The 18,099-nt window shown below is 46.2% G+C and overlaps 1 protein-coding gene across 3 annotated transcripts in view; it reads left to right on the top strand.

Moving 5' to 3' along the window:
- LRRC7 (leucine rich repeat containing 7) overlaps nt 1–18,099 on the top strand; it is a 165,337-nt gene that overhangs the window by 102,849 nt on the left and 44,389 nt on the right. For 2 of the 3 annotated variants that reach the window (XM_069023689.1, XM_069023692.1), the window contains exons 2-6: nt 6,716–6,918; nt 10,944–11,061; nt 11,870–11,948; nt 13,062–13,151; nt 14,707–14,763. In XM_069023689.1, the coding sequence (XP_068879790.1) occupies nt 6,716–6,918; nt 10,944–11,061; nt 11,870–11,948; nt 13,062–13,151; nt 14,707–14,763 (547 nt within the window). Of the gene's footprint in view, nt 1–6,669; nt 6,919–10,943; nt 11,062–11,869; nt 11,949–13,061; nt 13,152–14,706; nt 14,764–18,099 lie in introns of those variants that run through there. The other variant, XM_069023690.1, reaches the window with a different exon arrangement.

The following is an 18,099-nucleotide window of genomic DNA, read 5'->3' as shown; positions in this document are numbered from 1 at the left end:
AGAGGATGGCCCAGGTGAGAATTATTGCTGGGGAATAACTGGAAGAGCAGAGAAGGTTAAAGAAGGTAAATGACAGCTGGGAAATAGTGGGAATATCTGTAGGAATGGGGGCCTTGTGGGATAGAAACTCTCTCAAGGTGCAGTTGGAGTGGTGGAGCTTGGCAGAAAAGCTGAGAACTGGAATTTTTAATGGTTCAAAAATCCCTGTTCTGTTCAGAAAGGAAAAGGTTCTGTGACAGGATGGGAACATTTCCCCCAGGGAGAGAACGACACATTTTCCAGGCAGTTTGTTCTGGGTATTCCAGAGGCTTGGGAAATACAGAAATGAGCTTGATCTCCTGTTTGGAACTTCAGTAATACCTGCTCCAGTGTGGATGTCCCATCCCATGGGAGAGAGGCAGCAGGGACAGGGAGGAAGGGAGAGGTCCCTCATCCCTCAGGAGAAGAGAGACCCTGAGGGGCTGGAGCGTGTCCAGGGCAGGGAATGGAGCTGGGAAGGGGCTGGAGCCCCAGGAGAGGCTGAGGGAGCTGGGAAAGGGCTGGAGAATTCCTGAGGGAGCTGGGAAAGGGGCTCAGCCTGGAGCAAAGGAGGCTCAGGGGGGACCTTGTGGCTCTGCACAAGTCCCTGACAGGAGGGGGCAGCCGGGGGGGTCGGGCTCTGCTGCCAGGGAACAGGGACAGGAGGAGAGGGAACGGCCTCAGGCTGGGCCAGGGGAGGCTCAGGGTGGACATCAGCAGGAATTTCTGCATGGAAAGGGTGCTCAGGGCTTGGCAGGGACTGCCCAGGGAGGTTTGGAGTGCCCATCCCTGGAAGTGCTCGAGGAATGTGTGGATGTGGCACTTGGGGACACGGCCAGGGCTGCTGGGTGACGGCTGAACTCGCTGATCTAAAAGATCTTTTCCAACCATACAATTCCAGGGTTCTGTGATTCCACATCTGTGCCAGAGGATCAGCTCTCATTGTGAGTCACAGTTGTGGCTCTCAATTAAAACTTCCTGTCCTGGCTGCAGTTTGTGGCTCCCGTTCCCCTCCCTGGCACTGCCACCCTGCCAGCTCAGCGGAATGCCCCCGCTTCTGCTGCCGTAATCCTGCTGAGCTGATTAACGTGTCAGCAGTAATGCAGCTGGATTGTGATGGAAACCACTGGAAAGTAATTGGGGATTCTGCAGGATCCTGAGAGGAAGAAACCCAGACTTAGTGGAAGTTCTGTTGTTCCTCCTCGAATCCCGCTTTGTTTCCGTGGTGCCCTTAGCAGGTAAATGATGTTTTCTCTGCTCTTCCTTTGGAGAGCACTTCCAGCCACTGCTCCATAAAGCAGCAAATAAAGCCCATTTCATCCCAAATTTCACAGCAGATAATCTCTTAAACTAAAGGATTACTTCAAATAAAAGCTGCGAGACATCGAAGATCCAAGCAGAAATGTAAATTCCCCAATTTCCAGACAGCACACTTCCCAAAGAAATGTCTCTTGTTTGTTGGGATTCTCTCCTGCTGAAATGTCTGCAGGGTGAGCTGTCAAAGTGATTGGAATTTCTAGCAATTAAGAGCATAATGATTAATTTTGAACATGTGTCACTAATGTGCAACAAATTGCTGGAATTCTGTCACTTCTATAAAAAGAATCGGGGGTTTTCCTTGAGGTCATGCAGAAATTGTCCGTGGGGAGAACAGGACACAGATTTTTAATCATCAAACCAACCCCAAGCACTGCTTTTGCTGTCACTAAAATGTCCTTGCAACTGGAGTCATCATCACCTCAGATTATCCAAAAAGCCCTTACTTAGGAAAGCTCCTTGAGGAGTTCCAAGGCGAGGCCAATAGTAACCTTTGGAATCAATTAATATCTTACCAGGAAAGATAAAGATTTGCCTTTATATCCCAAAGGGGTGAGCTCTGGGCATTCAAAACTGATACTCTGTGGAAATAATTCTTCAATTTTACTTTACCCTTCTCTGCACCTTTCCCACATCTCAAGGTGTTGAGGTCCCAAGGGACCTCCCGGGACTTGCAGCAAAGCCAGGGAAACTTTTCCTCATTAATATTCCCGGGAGACAAAGGCTGAAATCTGATTCTTCATGCTTGGTTATTTTACTTTAGGATTAGCCAAATCTGAATGGGAACCTGAGCACAGACCATTGTAATGGGGACATAATGAAGAGAATTCAATTATCTGCATTAAATGGCGTTTCTGGGGGAGATATGCTCCTTATCTGGGAATTTCTGTGCAGGAAAACAATTCAGATAATATTTCACACCCCTCTCTTTGATGAGACCAATTCCCCTTTGGAAGCTCCCTAATAATTCTGTTGTTGTGACTTCAGAGCCAGAGTTTCTTAATCTTTTCAGGGAGATTAATGAAGACGATTACCAATTATACAACCTGGATAAATCCCTAATTTTGTGTTTCCAGTTGGGAACAGCGACATTCCCGCCTCCCTCACCCAGCTCTGGGAGGAGGTTTGGGAGAAAGTGCTGCTTGCTTCTGAACAGGGTGTGGAAAAGTGTAACTTCAATCAAATGGAGTGACTTCCAGTGGAGAATCCCAGCATTAGTGAGGCTGGAAAAGCCTTCCAAGGTCATTGAGTCCAACCTGTGACCGATGGTTTTTTGGGACATTGAAGATTCCACCCCTGCCATGGCAGGGACACCTCCCACCATCCCAGGCTGCTCCAAGCCCCAATGTCCAGCCTGGCCTTGGGCACTGCCAGGGATCCAGGGGCAGCCACAGCTGCTCTGGGCACCCTGTGCCAGGGCCTGCCCACCCTCCCAGGGAACAATTCCTTCCCAATCTCCCATCCATCCCTGCCCTCTGGCACTGGGAAGCCATTCCCTGTGTCCTGTTCCCCTTGCTCCACCTCTGTGACCATCCTGGTGCCTCCTCTGGACTCTCTCTGGCAGCTCCAGGTCCTTCCCGTGCCCCAGGGCTGGGGCAGCTCTGCAGGTGGGGTCTCACCTGGGCAGGGCAGAGGGGCAGGATCCAGGCTTGGAATGCTCCTTCCCATCTGGATATCTTATGGGGATTCAAGCAGATTTTTCAGGAAGGGCAGTGCTGCTTTCCAGGCAGAGAATAAGCAGATTACCCCTCATCAGAGGCCTTTTCTGAACGGGAAAATGGGGAGGAAATGCAAAGCAGCAGCAAGGACTGATGTAAGAGCTTACATAAGCACAGTTCCCGTGTCACAAGCACGAGCTTATGGCTGGAGACAAAAGTTTGGGATAAAGAATACAAGGTAGAGGTGGTGAGAGCTACAGAGCAAAGAAACAAAGTGCTAAAAACTCCCAGTTTCGTGCAAAGCTGGTGCCCACAAAGCTGCAGCTCACGGAAAGGTGAGCAGCAAATTAAAAACAAGAAGCTGGGTGAGGAGGTGGCGAAGCTGTGGAAAGGTTCCACGTGGTTGTAAATGCAGAGAGAATCTTCCTCCTCCTTCAAAGCTCTGAATTATTGACAGGGTTGTGTTTCTAATTGCAGTGGGGTGCTGCAAATGAAGATGACTCCGAGAGCTTTGAAGTTCCCTAATTATTGCAGTGACCCAGACTGGAACTGGACACTGTGGAAATCAGCCAGACAGCCCACAGAATTAATTAAAGGGAAGAAAGGAAATAAAAGTGGATGTCTGCCCAGTGCCAGGAGAATATCCATGGGGGAGAGGCTTTGGGCTGAAGGAAATTCAAGGATTGTCTTCCTTTTAATTCCAACCTTAAGCTCAGCTTTGTTCCTTTCCTTATGTGTAGTCCCGGTTATCAAATCTCTTTTGGCAGAGAAAATCCAAATTCTGGGGTATTGGAACAAACTGGGAAACTCCCAGCATCTTCCCTAAGTCAGAAGGAGGAGCAGCTACCCTGGAACACCTCCCAGGAATCCTGGTGAATGCTCCAGAACGGGCTCCTGCTTCCCAAACACGTTTTATGGGATTTGGAGAACAGAGGGATGCGCTTTAAAGAAGGAGAGGTTCAGACTGGGTTCTTTATTGGAGATTTAGGTGGGACACTGGGAAGAAATTCCATGTTAATGGTGTTGATTGTGCTGCTAATAAGAGAAAGAAAACAGGAGCAGAAAAGCATCCCTTGTGTGAGGTGTGTGACAAAGGTGGCACTGGAGAGAATTCCCTGCTGCTCTGGAAATAATCCCTGTTTTCTGAACCCTCTGGCAGTGCTTTACTGCTCATTCCAGCCCTGCCACGCTCCCATTCACACTTCCAAGTTCTCGATGTTCAGGATTTCTCTGTAACTTTCTGGCTCTGGGATTTCTTGGAGTTTTCTGAATGGGATTGGAAGAGCGGGAGGGATTTGGTGTTTGCTGCCCGGTCAGACAGCTCAGGCTGGGCCCTGAGATCCCAGCCCCTGCTGGGTTGAATTTGGACTCTGGTTCTTCACCGTGGCACTGCAGCAGCTCCCCGAGACACCAACGCTTCCGTGGAGTGTTCCATGGAAAACTTGCTTAGGAGAAAAATTAAATCCATCATGAATGTATCCTGCAGAACAGCAAATTAGAAATTGATTTATGCTGCCAGTTACATAGAGGCAACTTCTGGAGCTTTTTACAGCAGCATTGTCACCACCTCTCTTCTACACCCCCTGCCTGACTCTTCAGGAGATCCCAGAATTCTGGAACAGTTGGGTTGGAAGGGATCTTGAAGTTCATCCCATCCCACCCCTGCCACGGCTGGGACACTTCCCACTGTCCTGGGCTGCTCCAGCCTGGCCTTGGGCACTGCCAGGGATCCAGGGGCAGCCACAGCTGCTCTGGGAATTCTATTCCAGCCCCTCCCCACCCTCCCAGCCTGGAATTCCTTCCCAGTATCCCACCTATCCCTGCCCTCTGGGTGCATCTCCTCGTGTGCAGGCCCATGGCAGGGGATAAAGCTTTTGAGATGAAGAAAAGGAATTTTTCTGTCTTGTTCCAAGATCCTTGGAATGCTGGAATTTGCTGAGCTGTTTCATCCCACCCTTAAATCAGCTGGGTGAACATGCAGCAGTTTTCTCTGTCTTTCCAGCAGGTGAGGGAAATGACTTCTCCTGTGACTCCTGCTAAACAGGGATTCGTGTTTTCCTGCACAAAAGATCCATTAATTGGGAAGGGATTGTATTTTACTGTAATTGATTTCCATGGAGCTCCCGTTTTCCTCAGATGAAGGATTTTCTTTATATGACAATGAACTCCAGGTACTGCTAATGAGCTGCTCGCTGGAGCTGAAAAGGAGCAGGTTCTATTTCTGCTGCTCTCCTCATTTATCTGCCTTTATTCAAGAAATAATCTGATTTTCCAGCTCTTTTGGAGGGTCTGATCTTCCTGTGTAACGTGGGATGTGGGGCAATGACCTCCAGGACTCAGCTGTGGGGAATTACCATTTTCCCAAGAGTTAAACGGGGAAAAGCACCAGGCTCTGGTGTTTCCAGGAGGAGTGGGAGAGGGATGAGGAATCCCTTGCAGGATTAAGGAATGGATCAAGCTGCTGTGTCCCGGACTCAGCTCATCCAGGGGGTGGCTCCTGGACTGATCCTTTTCCATGAGCAGCCACCAGCACCAAGGAAAGGATCCCTGAACATCAGGAGAGAACAAAATGTAGGGAAGGAAAGTGTAATTACCAAAGCTGGAATTAGTCCAGGGTAGGAATTAATAATGCTGAAATTAATAAAAGGTTTAATTACCACAAGCCCACAGGGCATGAAATTCTACTCCTTTCGATCATAGCCCAGATCCTTCCATTCCATACTGGTGCTTCCTGCAAAAACCTTATTTTGCTTTATTTGGACTGATTTAGTGCTTTTTTTCCCCCTAAATATAACTCAAAACACTGAAGTGCTTTGGAAAATGGGAGTTGCGGCTTGAGCCCTCCTTGTCTTTGTGGTAAATACATTTCAGGACAGCCTGATGTATCCATAATGTTTAAATAACTCCAGGATGGCTTTAGGGACTGCTTGATGTGTTCCAAATCTGCTTTTGGAGAGTTCTCTCCATCCTGAAGTGGTTTTGTTGCAGTGACGAGGAGTAGGGCTCTGTGTAGGGTTACTCACTGAGTTAGGGGTGCTCACATGCACTGGGGGTGAGGGAGGGTCTGCAGCCCTGGGATCGAGGGTGGGAGAAGTTTGGGAGAACTTCCTGGGTGTGTATTTTAGTGCAGAAAAAGGAATGGATTTTGTTAAACCCCTTCTCAGGGTTTCCAGCAGAGCACGGTGGCACGGGAGGAGCAGGAATGGTTTGGGATTGCACAGTAGCCAAGGATTCCATTCCTGCTTTCCTCAGCTGCTTCAGGTGCCTGTGGAAGCTGCTGGAGCCCTGCTGCTGTGGGGGATCCAGGGATAATGCCCCTTTCCCAAGGGAATCCGACCCAGGTGACCCCACCTGAGTCCAGGCCGGGACTCGCTTCCCGCTGGGCTGGGGACCAGCCTTGGCTCGGGGCTTCCATGGATGGGTTTGGATTTTGTGGCTCCCCACAGCTCATCTTCCCATAAACACATGCTTGTGGCTGGGCTTGGCGTGTTCCCTTCTGTCCCAGAGTGGGGAACAGCTGCAGGATTGAGGTTTGGTCATTCTGCTGGCAAATCCCACCTTTTCATTCCAGAAAGGCACCACAAGAACTGCGCAGTGCAGACTCCGCATATCCCTCAGGAAAACTGGTTTTAATGAACTGCAATCCGGAGAATAATTCCCAGGAACATTCCCCTGAATGCTGCTGGTGTCACAGTCCTGCTTTTCCTCCCTTTTTCCCTCAGTATGCTGCTTGGAGATGACAACCAAAAGGAAAATCATCGGCCGCCTGGTGCCGTGCCGGTGTTTCCGTGGGGAGGAGGAGATCGTCTCCGTGCTGGATTATTCCCACTGTGGCCTGCAGCAGGTGCCAAAGGAGGTTTTCAGCTTCGAGCGGACCCTGGAGGAGCTTTACCTCGATGCCAACCAGATTGAGGAGCTTCCCAAGGTAATCCATGGGATGTGAGGGCAAAGCCATGGCCTGGAATGTGTGCCCGGCTCTGGGACAGGGATTGCTCCTGACGGGAGCTCCTGGGGAGAGCTGGGGGCTCCAGGGTTATTCCTTGGAATTGGTGCTGGACTGGGAGGAGTAGGGACTCCTGCTCCTTCTTCACAGCACAGGAATGGGGCAGCTGCTGGAGCCTGAAAGTGGGAAAAACAACTCTCCAAGATAAAGGGTTCTGGCCCCGGAAACTCCTGTGGTATCCATGCCTTGATCAGGAGTCACCACTGCCTTTGGAGCCTCTCTGTCCCTGCTTTCCAAAGCAAGCTCTGCTTCAGGATCAGCCCTTTATCCCTGTGGGATATTGCTGGGAATGCCAGTGCTGTGCTCTCCTTCAGGATCAGCCCTTTATCCCTGTGGGATATTGCTGGGAATGCCAGTGCTGTGCTCTCTGTCAGGATCAGCCCTTTATCCCTGTGGGATATTGCTGGGAATGCCAGTGCTGTGCTCTCTGTCAGGATCAGCCCTTTATCCCTGTGGGATATTGCTGGGAATGCCAGTGCTGTGCTCTCTGTCAGGATCAGCCCTTTATCCCTGTGGGATATTGCTGGGAATGCCAGTGCTGTGCTCTCCTTCAGGATCAGCCCTTTATCCCTGTAGGATACTGCTGGGAAGTACCAACTATCCAACACTGCCCTGAGATCATCCAAGTCATCCTTCCAGTGTGAAACTCCTCCTCTGGAATCTTTCAGTCCATTCTCCTGCTGGTCACTGTTCACTATAAGGAATTAAAAGTCACTGGAGCTAAAATGTTCTGGAAACAAAAGAGGGAAAGGTGGAAAAACCAATTAATGGCAGGTGCTGGCTCCATAATGAAACATCAAGGGAAGGGATCCAGGCCTTAATGGAATTGTTCTCCACAATAATGAAAGGTGCTTACAGATCTTTCATTAAACATTGCTCCATTCTCCATCACCTCACAGCAGATTTCCCATTTTTGCTGCACAGAGACTTAGTAAAGATTCCATTTACAAAAGTAGAAAATGGACTTTTTCCGTGCCATGGAGTTGCTTTGCTGGGATGTGATGGTTCACTGCTTGGGAGGAGGCACTCCATGGAGGAAATCTGCACAGATGGTGGGGCAGGGCAGCCAAAATCCCTTTGTTTTCATGTAAAAATGCTGAGGAGAGCTGCCTGAGCTCTCCTGGAGACATAGCACAGAACCAGCTGGGTTCTATCCCCAGAAATCCCACATGGATCCTGGGGAAAACCTGCTCAGGAAGCTCTGAGGTCCCATTGTCTTATAATAATAACAATAATAATAATAATAAAAAAAATAATACAATAATAATATCTTATCTTATTTTCCTTCTGCTACTGAGGAATATTGGGAGTGTCTCATTTAGGGAGGGATTTTTGGGATGTTTGGGTTGGGTGTCTTGGAATTATCAAAGTGTTTCAGGCTTGGGCTTGATGGAAAAATGTGTCAGGGCAAGATGCCATAATTCTGTATGGAAAAAAATGAGCACCAAAGGGAAGAGGTCCAAAATGCTGCAATTGGGATGAAGGAGATAATTTTCATTTAGAGTAAATCGAGTTTAACATAATCTTGGCCATGTGGAAGAGAAGATTAATGACAGTGTTAATAGCACTCATCAGTTTTGGTCTTGAGCCTTTATTAATTGTTACCAGGAATTCAGCAGTCGAAATAATTCCTTTATCAAATTTTCTGCTCCAGGTGTTTTTGCTGCAGAGCTCAGAGCTTTTTTCATCACTGAATTAATGTTCCAGGAGAGAAAAAGGCCTTTTTCCTGTGAAACTGGCACTGTCTTACTTACCATGAACTTTTTGTGTTGTACATTAAACTCTACCACTCTCTCCTCCCTCTGTAAATGTGATTTCAAAGAATTTCTTCCAGAGGAAAATTTCGGCCATTTTCTGTTTTTTGCTAGATATTCTGTGCCTCTGATATAACAAAATTCTTTTGAATCAAAACCCTTGATCATGTTTTATTATTGAATGAGGAAACAACTCAGTTAAGTCCAGCTCTGCTTTAGTTTCACGTGATGCTCTAGAGCCCAGTCAATTCTTTTCCATTGAACTGATGCCTTTAACTCACTCTGCCTGATCTTATTTTGATTTTTACCCTGCATTTTATGTATCATAATGATGATTTATTTTCCTGCTGATTTTTAGTTCTTCATTTCTTGTTTTTTTAAGCATTTACAAGATTATTTTACATTTCTTGCTCTCTTTTTGGCTAAACTCAGCCAAGTCTTTTTATTCTTTTTGCCTTTGACTTCATTCTCCTGCTGCAAAAAGGGCCCTTATTTGTATGAGTCAAGTGAATTGATGACTAATAAAGAGCAAATTGATCTGGATGAAAGTGGAGTCGCTGGAATCAGCATCCAGAAAAACATGAGTGGGATGGAATTCTCCCCAGAGGTGCAGAATAAAACCCTGATTTTATAACTCAGAGCTCGGTAGCACCGCTTGGCTTTGGTCTGACAGGAATCAAAGTTGTGTATGGACAGAGGGAATGATGATCCCAACAAAATCCTGATGATCAGGGAGCTCTGGGAACTGGGAAAAATACCTGTTGAACATCCAGTGGGTGAAAACCAAGCAGTCTTGGGGCCACATTCCCACATTCCATGTCTCATATTCCTTCTGGTACAGCAGCACATCATAAAATCACTCCAGAGGGAAGATTTTTAATTGGGCTTCTCCCTTCAGCACTTCCAGAGCCTTGGGTGTGTCCAGGTGGGGTCAGAACTCCCGAGTTCTGAGCCTTCCTCGGCTCCCAGAGGAATTCCTCAGGCTGGGAATGTGCTCTGGATATTTCCTTTTCCATGCAATATTTCATTTGTCTTCTTTAATTCATCCCATTTCCTGCCCAAGGCATGGCATGGAGTGGCCACGTCCCAAAACTCAGCAGATTCCCTGTGCTGGACATTCCCGGGATCCAAAGCCAACCCTGGAGTCTCTTGGTTGTGTCACTTCCCAGCCTGGTCCCAGAGGATGTGATTCCTTAAGGGAAGAAAAGCTCCTGGATTCACTGGGAAGGAATTGCTCGTTTTCCAGAGGCAGATTCCCTGTGGATGGGGTGGGAAGCGCAGTCCCAGCATGGGATGAGGTTTTTTCTCACCCTGAGCATTTGTTGCTCACAGAATTCCCTCTCCTTTTCCTGAGAATCGGTTCTGTTGAATGAAAAGCAGGATTTTCCCAAAGGATTGCAACAGAAATGTTTCAAAATGATCTAAAATGCACTCAAAGTGAAGTTACACACTGGAATTTTCATGGCCTTCCTGTGGTAATTTGTTCTTCCATGGATACTCGGTTGAGTTTTCCATCCAGGCATTCAAATTACTCTGCATTCCCAGATAGTTCATGGACTTTATCCTGACAGAGGGGTCTGGGAAAAAGACTAAACACGGTGGGAACATCTCTGGCATCTGAAGAACCCTCGGGAGGTGCCTGCAAAGGGCAGGTGTGGTCCAGAAGTCCCTGAATTTCCTGGTGAAAACTGGGAACCCACTTCTATAAAATTGGAATGGGAGGGAAAAATTAGAATTCAGTCCTGAATTTTGGGCAGGGATTCGGGAAAAGTGTCCTTTGGATAATGCCAAAGCATTTGTGGATCTTGAGGATAATTAATTTAATCTGAGTGCAGACACAATATTTTAAAATCTGCCATGAACTTAAATTATGAAATCAAATATTTTAATTTACCAGGAGTCACAAAAATCTGGGAATTTTTATGGTCCATGTGAAAGATATCAATAATTATAATTTATATGGTGCAATGATATCGAAATTCATGGATGTGATGAATTTGCAGGTTTGGACTCTCTCTGAACATTCCTGCTACCTATGACCCCTTTGATTTATCCCTGTCGACTGTGGGAACGCCTTCCCAAAAACCCCATTGGGAGGGCGGAATTCTGCTGCGGCAGGTGGGGGGTTTGTGGTGTTTGTGTGTCATTAATGATCCCAAATGGATTCTTTTTTCCCATGAAACCCTGGAACAGCAACTGTTCAACTGCCAAGCCCTGCGGAAGCTGAGCATTCCCGACAATGACCTGTCCAGCCTCCCAACGTCCATCGCCAGCCTGGTCAACCTCCGGGAGCTCGACATCAGCAAAAATGGTGAGGCCTCCAAATCCTGAGGATCCCAAGGAATTGGGAGCTGCAATGAAGTTTTACCTCCTCATGATGGAGAAATCGGTGCTCCGTCTCAGGGTTCCCGCCTGGTGCTTTGGGGAAGGCTCCACCTCTGTTTTTTCCTTAAAAAATTGAGTTTTCTGTAGCATCCCGTGCCCTGGTGGCTTGTGCCCAGTTGGGAACAGGAATGTGAGGCCAGTTTTCCATGCACTTAGGAACATTCCACTTCCAAAGTGGTTTAGAGCTCACTGGGCTCGTGTGGGGGGATTTAAACAACTCCCAGGATTTATCTGGGCTGATTTGCTGCTGTGCTTTCCCAGTTCTGCATTTTCATATCGATGGGCCTAAAAACCTTTGTGTGCCTGAGCTCAAGGGTCTTTGCTTTAAAAAATGAGGCTTAGGAACTCCTGGAAATGTTGGGAAATTTCCTGTCAGTGGAGGCCTGGGGACTGAGGATTCTGTGAGAGATGAGACAGGGAAAAGCAGTTTGGGAAGGGATAAGGGCACAAGTATCAGCACAAACGATGTCACTGTTAATTCTAGAAGGTTGTATAAATCAAGCTTTAGCAGAAGAGTTACAAGTTTGTGTTTATATGTATTTACTTAGGGCTTTTAGATTTAAGAATCACCTTTGAGATGATAATTCTAAGCTGTGTTTCCTCCCTGCTCAAGCTGAAGTCTGAGCTGAAAAGCCCAATGAACAAAGCAAGCTGAACAGGTTTTGTGTAGATAACATTTTGATGTATATAATAAATATTTTTGTGTATCTAACATCCTTTCCATGTTTCTTTAGGAATCCAAGATTTCCCAGAAAACATCAAGTGTTGTAAGTGTTTAACAATAATCGAAGCCAGCGTGAATCCCGTGTCCAAGTGAGTACCAGGAGCTCGTTTTGCTCATTCCAAGGGCACAAAGTGTGCTCAGTGTGAGCTCAGAGTTCAGGGCTTTGTGTCCAGTCCTTTGGCTGGGTTAATCTGAATTTTTTTCTAATAGTTTTAACCCCAGGGTGGGTTTATCTGAGATCTGAGTGCTCTGTTAGTGCCAGTCAGGCTGGGCACCCTCTTGAACACAGGGCTGAGGCTTCACCTGGACACTTCACCAGCCCTTATTCCTTATTCCCTCCAAAATCTTGGGTTAGTAACGAAAAATGTGTTGGAAATCCAGGATTTACAGAATGGAGTGAAGGGGAGAAAGGATGGAATGTTGCTGTTTCACATTAAAAGAAATAGAGAGAAAGGAAGAGGGAGAAAGAATGGGAGGAGGAGAGAAGGAGAAGGAGAAGGAGAAGGAGAAGGAGAAGGAGAAGGAGAAGGAGAAGGAGAAGGAGAAGGAGAAGGAGAAGGAGAAGGAGAAGGAGAAGGAGAAGGAGAAGGAGAAAGAAAAAGAGAACAGAGAACAGGGAAAGGAAAGGAAAGGAAAGGAAAGGAAAGGAAAGGAAAGGAAAGGAAAGGAAAGGAAAGGAAAGGAAAGGAAAGGAAAGGAAAGGAAAGGAAAGGAAAGGAAAGGAAAGGAAAGGAAAGGAAAGGAAAGGAAAGGAAAGGAAAGGAAAGGAAAGGAAAGGAAAGGAAAGGAAAGGAAAGGAAAGGAAAGGAAAGGAAAGGAAAGGAAAGGAAAGGAAAGGAAAGGAAAGGAAAGGAAAGGAAAGGAAAGGAAAGGAAAATGGAAAGGAAAATGGAAAGGAAAATGGAAAGGAAAGGAAAATGGAAAATGGAAAATAAAAGGACCTTTGGCTTAACCCCCTCAAGCAGGAAGGCAGGAAAGGCTGCTCTACCCTGCATGTGCCAGGCCTTTGCATTTCCTGTGTTTGTAGCAATGCAGAGAAGATGGGAGTGGGCAAAAATGTCTGTAAGAAGTAAGTTCTTCAGGAGAATTTGGGTAGGGAAAGAAGGTGAGAGAGAAAGTCACCTTTCTGCTTCTAAATATACATTGTTATTATCTCCATGGCAACCTCGGGGGGAGCATTAAGGTTTGCACTGTTTTTTTAGGCTGCCAGATGGCTTCACACAACTTCTAAATTTGACCCAGCTCTATCTAAATGATGCCTTTTTGGAGTTTCTTCCAGCTAACTTTGGAAGGTAAGAATGAGTCATCCCAGCACATTCCTTTCATTTGAACCCGGCTCAGGCTCGCAGGGGCCAGCTTAAAGCTGGCTTCTCTTGAAAAACTGAACAAGAAACCCAGAGATTTTGGTTTTCCAGCCCCGTTTTCACGAGTGACTGGGAGAGTGAGTGTTGTGTCAGCAAGAATTCGGTGGTGAGGTGATGCAGTTCGGCACTTTGGGGGAAGGTGAGGAGAAGCAGGGCTCGAGGATGCTCATCCTTCACGCGGGTGGCTCAGCTGTGGCAGGGGCACAGAGCAGCACTGTGGGCCCTGCTGTGCCAAACGGGCAGGAGGGTGAGGAGCCGTGAGTCAGAAGGGCAGGGAGAAGCGGCTGAGCGTGGTGGAACAAGCAAAGACGAGATGTGGAAGCAGAAGGGATGGGGAACGAGGGTAAAAATAAAAGCAGCAGGAGCAGAGCCAAAAAATGTTAGATAAGGACAAAGCAGAGGTGGTGGGAACCAGAGTCAACCCAATTTCCATAGGAGGGGGCAGCAGGAGCTGGGGGGGCCTTCCCCTGCACAGCCTTGGCGGGAATGGGGAGTTTATCCCACCTCTGGTACCCGGGAATCGTTGGAATTTCTGCCCTTGGGTTGTCCCCCTGGGCAAGGAGCTCAGGAGACAAAAGATCAGCAGAGCAAATCTTTGGGGTTGTTCCAGAGCTCACCCAAGCCCAGTTTTAGGCTGATGCCTGCAGCCACCTGGATGAAAGGTTTATTATTTGTCTGAGAACATCAGCTCAGCTCTCCAGAAGTGCCACTGAGGAGACCAAATCCTGTTGGAAGAGGCTTTGGGCTGCTCAGGCCGGGGAGATAAAAACGCTGCCTTCCCACAGCCCCTGGGCTGGGCCTGGCTCTGCCCTGGGTGCCTTCAGAAACACAGAACGGCAGCAGGGAGTTGTTTGCAGGTGAGGAGCGTGTGGAATGTCAGGATAACCCCTAATTCCTGCCCTTGGAGTCAGCTATAAATCCAAATATCAGGGGAAAAGGGATGGACGGGACACCCTCAGTGTGGTGTTTGCACCCATCCTGCTCTGGCAAAGCCCTGCTGGGGCTTGGGCTGATGATCTTGGGATTAAGGACAGGTTTAGGAGCCTAAATCTTCTGGCAGAAAACACTTTCTGTTACAAATGCTGATTTTATATGAACAAAGGGACTCTAATTCCTTCATCATTATTGTTATTTCCCTCCTGTCTGATCTCTTTGGGGCCGTGCATTTACAAACCTTGCTCTTGTTTTCTTGTTGTTTTTTTATTTTTTGTTTCTTCCAAACTTTCCAACTTTTCCTGTGTTTGCCTTGCTGGAGTCATAGATAAAATGAATTTTAAATTGCTGGGGAAACCTGATAAATGTCAGAGCTTTTCAGAAGACATGAAATGATTTGGCTTTGAATTTTGTGCCAGCCCCAGCCCCACAAGAACTGGACATTGGATTATTGTGCATGAAACAGCCTTCTTAAAAATTAAAATAAATAATTTCAAAGCATTCTGATGGATCCTTTGGATGCACTCATGATTTGCTCTCCTGTTTCCAGACTTGTCAAATTGCGAATTTTGGAGTTAAGAGAAAACCACTTGAAAACTCTACCAAAGTAAGTGATGGGATATTTATATTTAATCACCTGGAATTTCCAGAAGTGCCAAATATTTGGATTGGTAGCAATGCAGTGGTGATGTTTCTGCAATGAGTTGGTTTTTTGCATTTATTAAAGAAATTCTACTGAAGGTTTTAGCTAAAAAAAACCCAATTTATGATTCCATTATATAATGGAAGATGGACAGTGGTGATCAGCTAAGTGTTACTCAAGAGCCAAAATTTGGCATTTTAAGATAAATATCTGATATTTTAAGATAAATAAACAAAATTGGGATGCACCAGGTGAGCTAAGCCTGGTCAGTGAGGATGTGACAGCGTTTTTTCCTCACCCAGGAATCATCTGAAGTGTTGGAAACATCCCCAGGAAAATGTTCTCCCCTCATGGTCTGTCCAGAATTAAATGGTTTGGCTTTACTGTGTCAGCAGGATATTGAGGAAATGTCCATTTTGGAGGATTTCTTGGTGCTTTTACCAAAAAAAAGAGGAAGTTTTTATGATTTGTTGCTGTAATTTGAGCAACATTTAAAGGGTGTTTTGAAAAGGAAATGCTAAATAAATAAACAATAAACTTCTCCCCATCCCATGCTCGCTGTAGGAGCTGCACTGGAAAACAGGGAATATGCTGTGCTGTCCAGACCAGAACTATGGAACTGTTGTCTGGAGCAGGGATCAGCCTGAAATGGAAAAGTATCCCTGGATTTGGGGTTTTAGAAGGAGGGCTGTGTGTCCCCATGGTGAGACTCCCAGTGGTGGCACTCAACTGGGTTTATCAAATGCTGCCAACACTGATTTTTCACATTATTCAGCTCATTTTCAAAGGAATTTCTCAACATCTCCTGCCCAGGAGTGACATTTCACTGCTTCCCATGGATTTTTATCCACAGCTCTGCCCTGGTTTAAAGGAAAGCTGGTTTTTGGGGTTAAACACAATATGATTTATGTGGGCTGAAAACACTTTTCTGTAGGAATTTTCCAGTTCTCATGTTCTGAGTTACTTTTATCCTCTTGAAAACCAAACAGATAAACAACTTTAATCAGTTTTTATCTCCATTTAAATTCGGGATCTGTCCAGGACAGGGGACTGGCAGCCTTTGAGGTGTTGATTTGTGTTTTGTGGTACCTGGGCTGCACCTAAAGCTCAGCTTAACAGGAGGGAACTGCCTCATCCTTGGATGCAGAAGGAGCTGGTTGGAATAACTGGATGGGATTTGTTTGGATTGAGGGATTGCAACTCCACAGCAGCACAATTTGGGTCAAATGGGATGTTTTTATATTTCCTAACTCTAATCCCACTAAAGATGAGGCTGATTCCTGACTCCAGAGGGAGCAAGGCTGGGACTGTGTGGCACTGGTGCTAACAAAGGAATGGGGAGTTTTCTCTGGGATAAGAAGTGTTTAATCAGGGGGTTTTGGTCCAGTTTAGGGGGTTGGATGGAAGATTCCAGTTAAACGGGGTTCAGTAGCACCCAGTTTGTGGAGTGGGACTTTTCCCGTGATTCCAAGGATGTTCCTTGGGAAGGCTCCCAGGGGAAGAAGGGCCTGGCTGTGGCAGCTTTGCCAGAACCACCGAGGTGGAGTGGAAGGAAAAGGTTTTGCTCGTGCAAATTCCGCCCTCAAAGTGCTGGGGAAAGGCCAGGGCACAACCTTGGCATCAACTGGGGGGGGAAAAAATGGGAATGTGGGGCTTTTCTGGGATTATTTTTTTCTCTGTGGGCAAAAGGGCTCTCAGGACAGTGTCAGAGAGAGGATGGAAATGTTGAGGATTTTCTTCCCTGTGGTGGGGGATTTCACCTCTGATCCCAAAGGCTGGAATGGGGCTGGAAAAGCAGGACTGGGAGTGGCAGCAGGGTGGTGGAGGTGCAGCAACGTGGCAGAGGACACGGGAACACCTGAAATTCCAGGCTGCTTTATTCACCCAGCCAGGAAGAGAAGGGAAATCGAGAGAAAAGCCCCGTGTTTCCAACAGAACCGTCTGCACTGGGGAGAACAAACGCGGGATAGTAAAATCCAGGAATGTTACACGGAATATACCTCATCCATTCTGGCTAGAGCACTGAAAATCAGGATATTTGGCACAATCCACTGGGGAAATGAGTGCTGCAGATCCTCGAGTTTGTATTTAAAGGCTTCCTTCCTTATGCTGCAATTGATTAACTTTATCATGAATAAAACAGCCTCAATATCCTGGCGCTTTGTCCAGAGGTTCTAATGCAGGACACGGAGAGAAGGGCAAGAAAATAATATTAATATTGCAATTGCAATTTCAATTTAAATTTTAATATTGCAGTTTGAATTTAAATAGGTGTGAAACGGTCTGGAAGGACATTTTAAGTCCCTTCTGCTCAGGGTTATTTAAGTTAAGTGGGACTTAAGTGGACAAAGAGTTACCAAAAAGCAGATTTTTTTTTTTTTTGCATGTCTTTCATGCCCTAGAAAAGATGGATTTTGGAATATTTAGAAAATATTCTAAAAAGTTTCGAAAATATTTAGAAAAAAAGAATATTTTAAGGAAAAATCCAGCATCTGGACATCAGCAGGAATGGAATGTGCTTTGTGTTAGGCAGAGCTCTAAATCTGCTCTATTTCCTGCTAAATCCAGGTTGTTGGAAGATGTATCCATAGGAACTGGATGCAAAATGGTCTAAAATTACTGCAGAAATAACAATTTAAGGCAATTCTGACTGTGGGTGATGAAAACATGGCAGGATATTCCCATTTTCCCCACAGAAAAGTTTTTAACCTGCTGAAAATATCTTCGTGTTTGCCCCAAAGATCTTCCATGAAATCAGGGATTTATTTTCCCTCTGTGTGGGTCGATCAGAGATTACCACTGATCATTTTCCAGGACCTTTTGAGCAGCTGGAAATATTTGGAAATCTCTGCTGGATGTTGCAGATAATTTCTGATATTTTATTAAGGCTCTAATTTGTCCAACAAAAAATAGAAAAATCTGGATTTTTTTTTTTTTTTCCTGGAATTTCTGTAAAATTTCGGAGCATTTGGGAGATTCTGACTGAGTTTTAATTTGGGAACTTTTACCCTGCTGGTGGCCTGTGCTGGGAAAAGTGCAGGGGGATTTCCTGCTCCTAAAAACCACCTTAGCCCACCAATTTTCCTGATTTTTCAGCCCAAACATTCCTGAATCACAGCACATTCCCTCACTAAGGGGAATTTTGTATTTTCTGGGAATAGGCTCTGTCCTAAGTATTCATTTCTCTTCATGGTCAGCAGACCTGCTGCTCCTAATCAGATTTTTTTTGTTTGTTTTTAAAACAAAATCAAGTGAATTCCCCAATTCTTCCTATTATCAATAGCAGTGGCTGCTTTACAG

This window comes from Aphelocoma coerulescens, chromosome 8, assembly GCF_041296385.1.
Source record: "Aphelocoma coerulescens isolate FSJ_1873_10779 chromosome 8, UR_Acoe_1.0, whole genome shotgun sequence".
Classification (NCBI taxonomy): domain Eukaryota; kingdom Metazoa; phylum Chordata; class Aves; order Passeriformes; family Corvidae; genus Aphelocoma; species Aphelocoma coerulescens.
The sequence above is the reverse complement of the archived record's forward strand: the minus strand, read 5'-3'. Positions and strand labels throughout refer to the sequence as shown.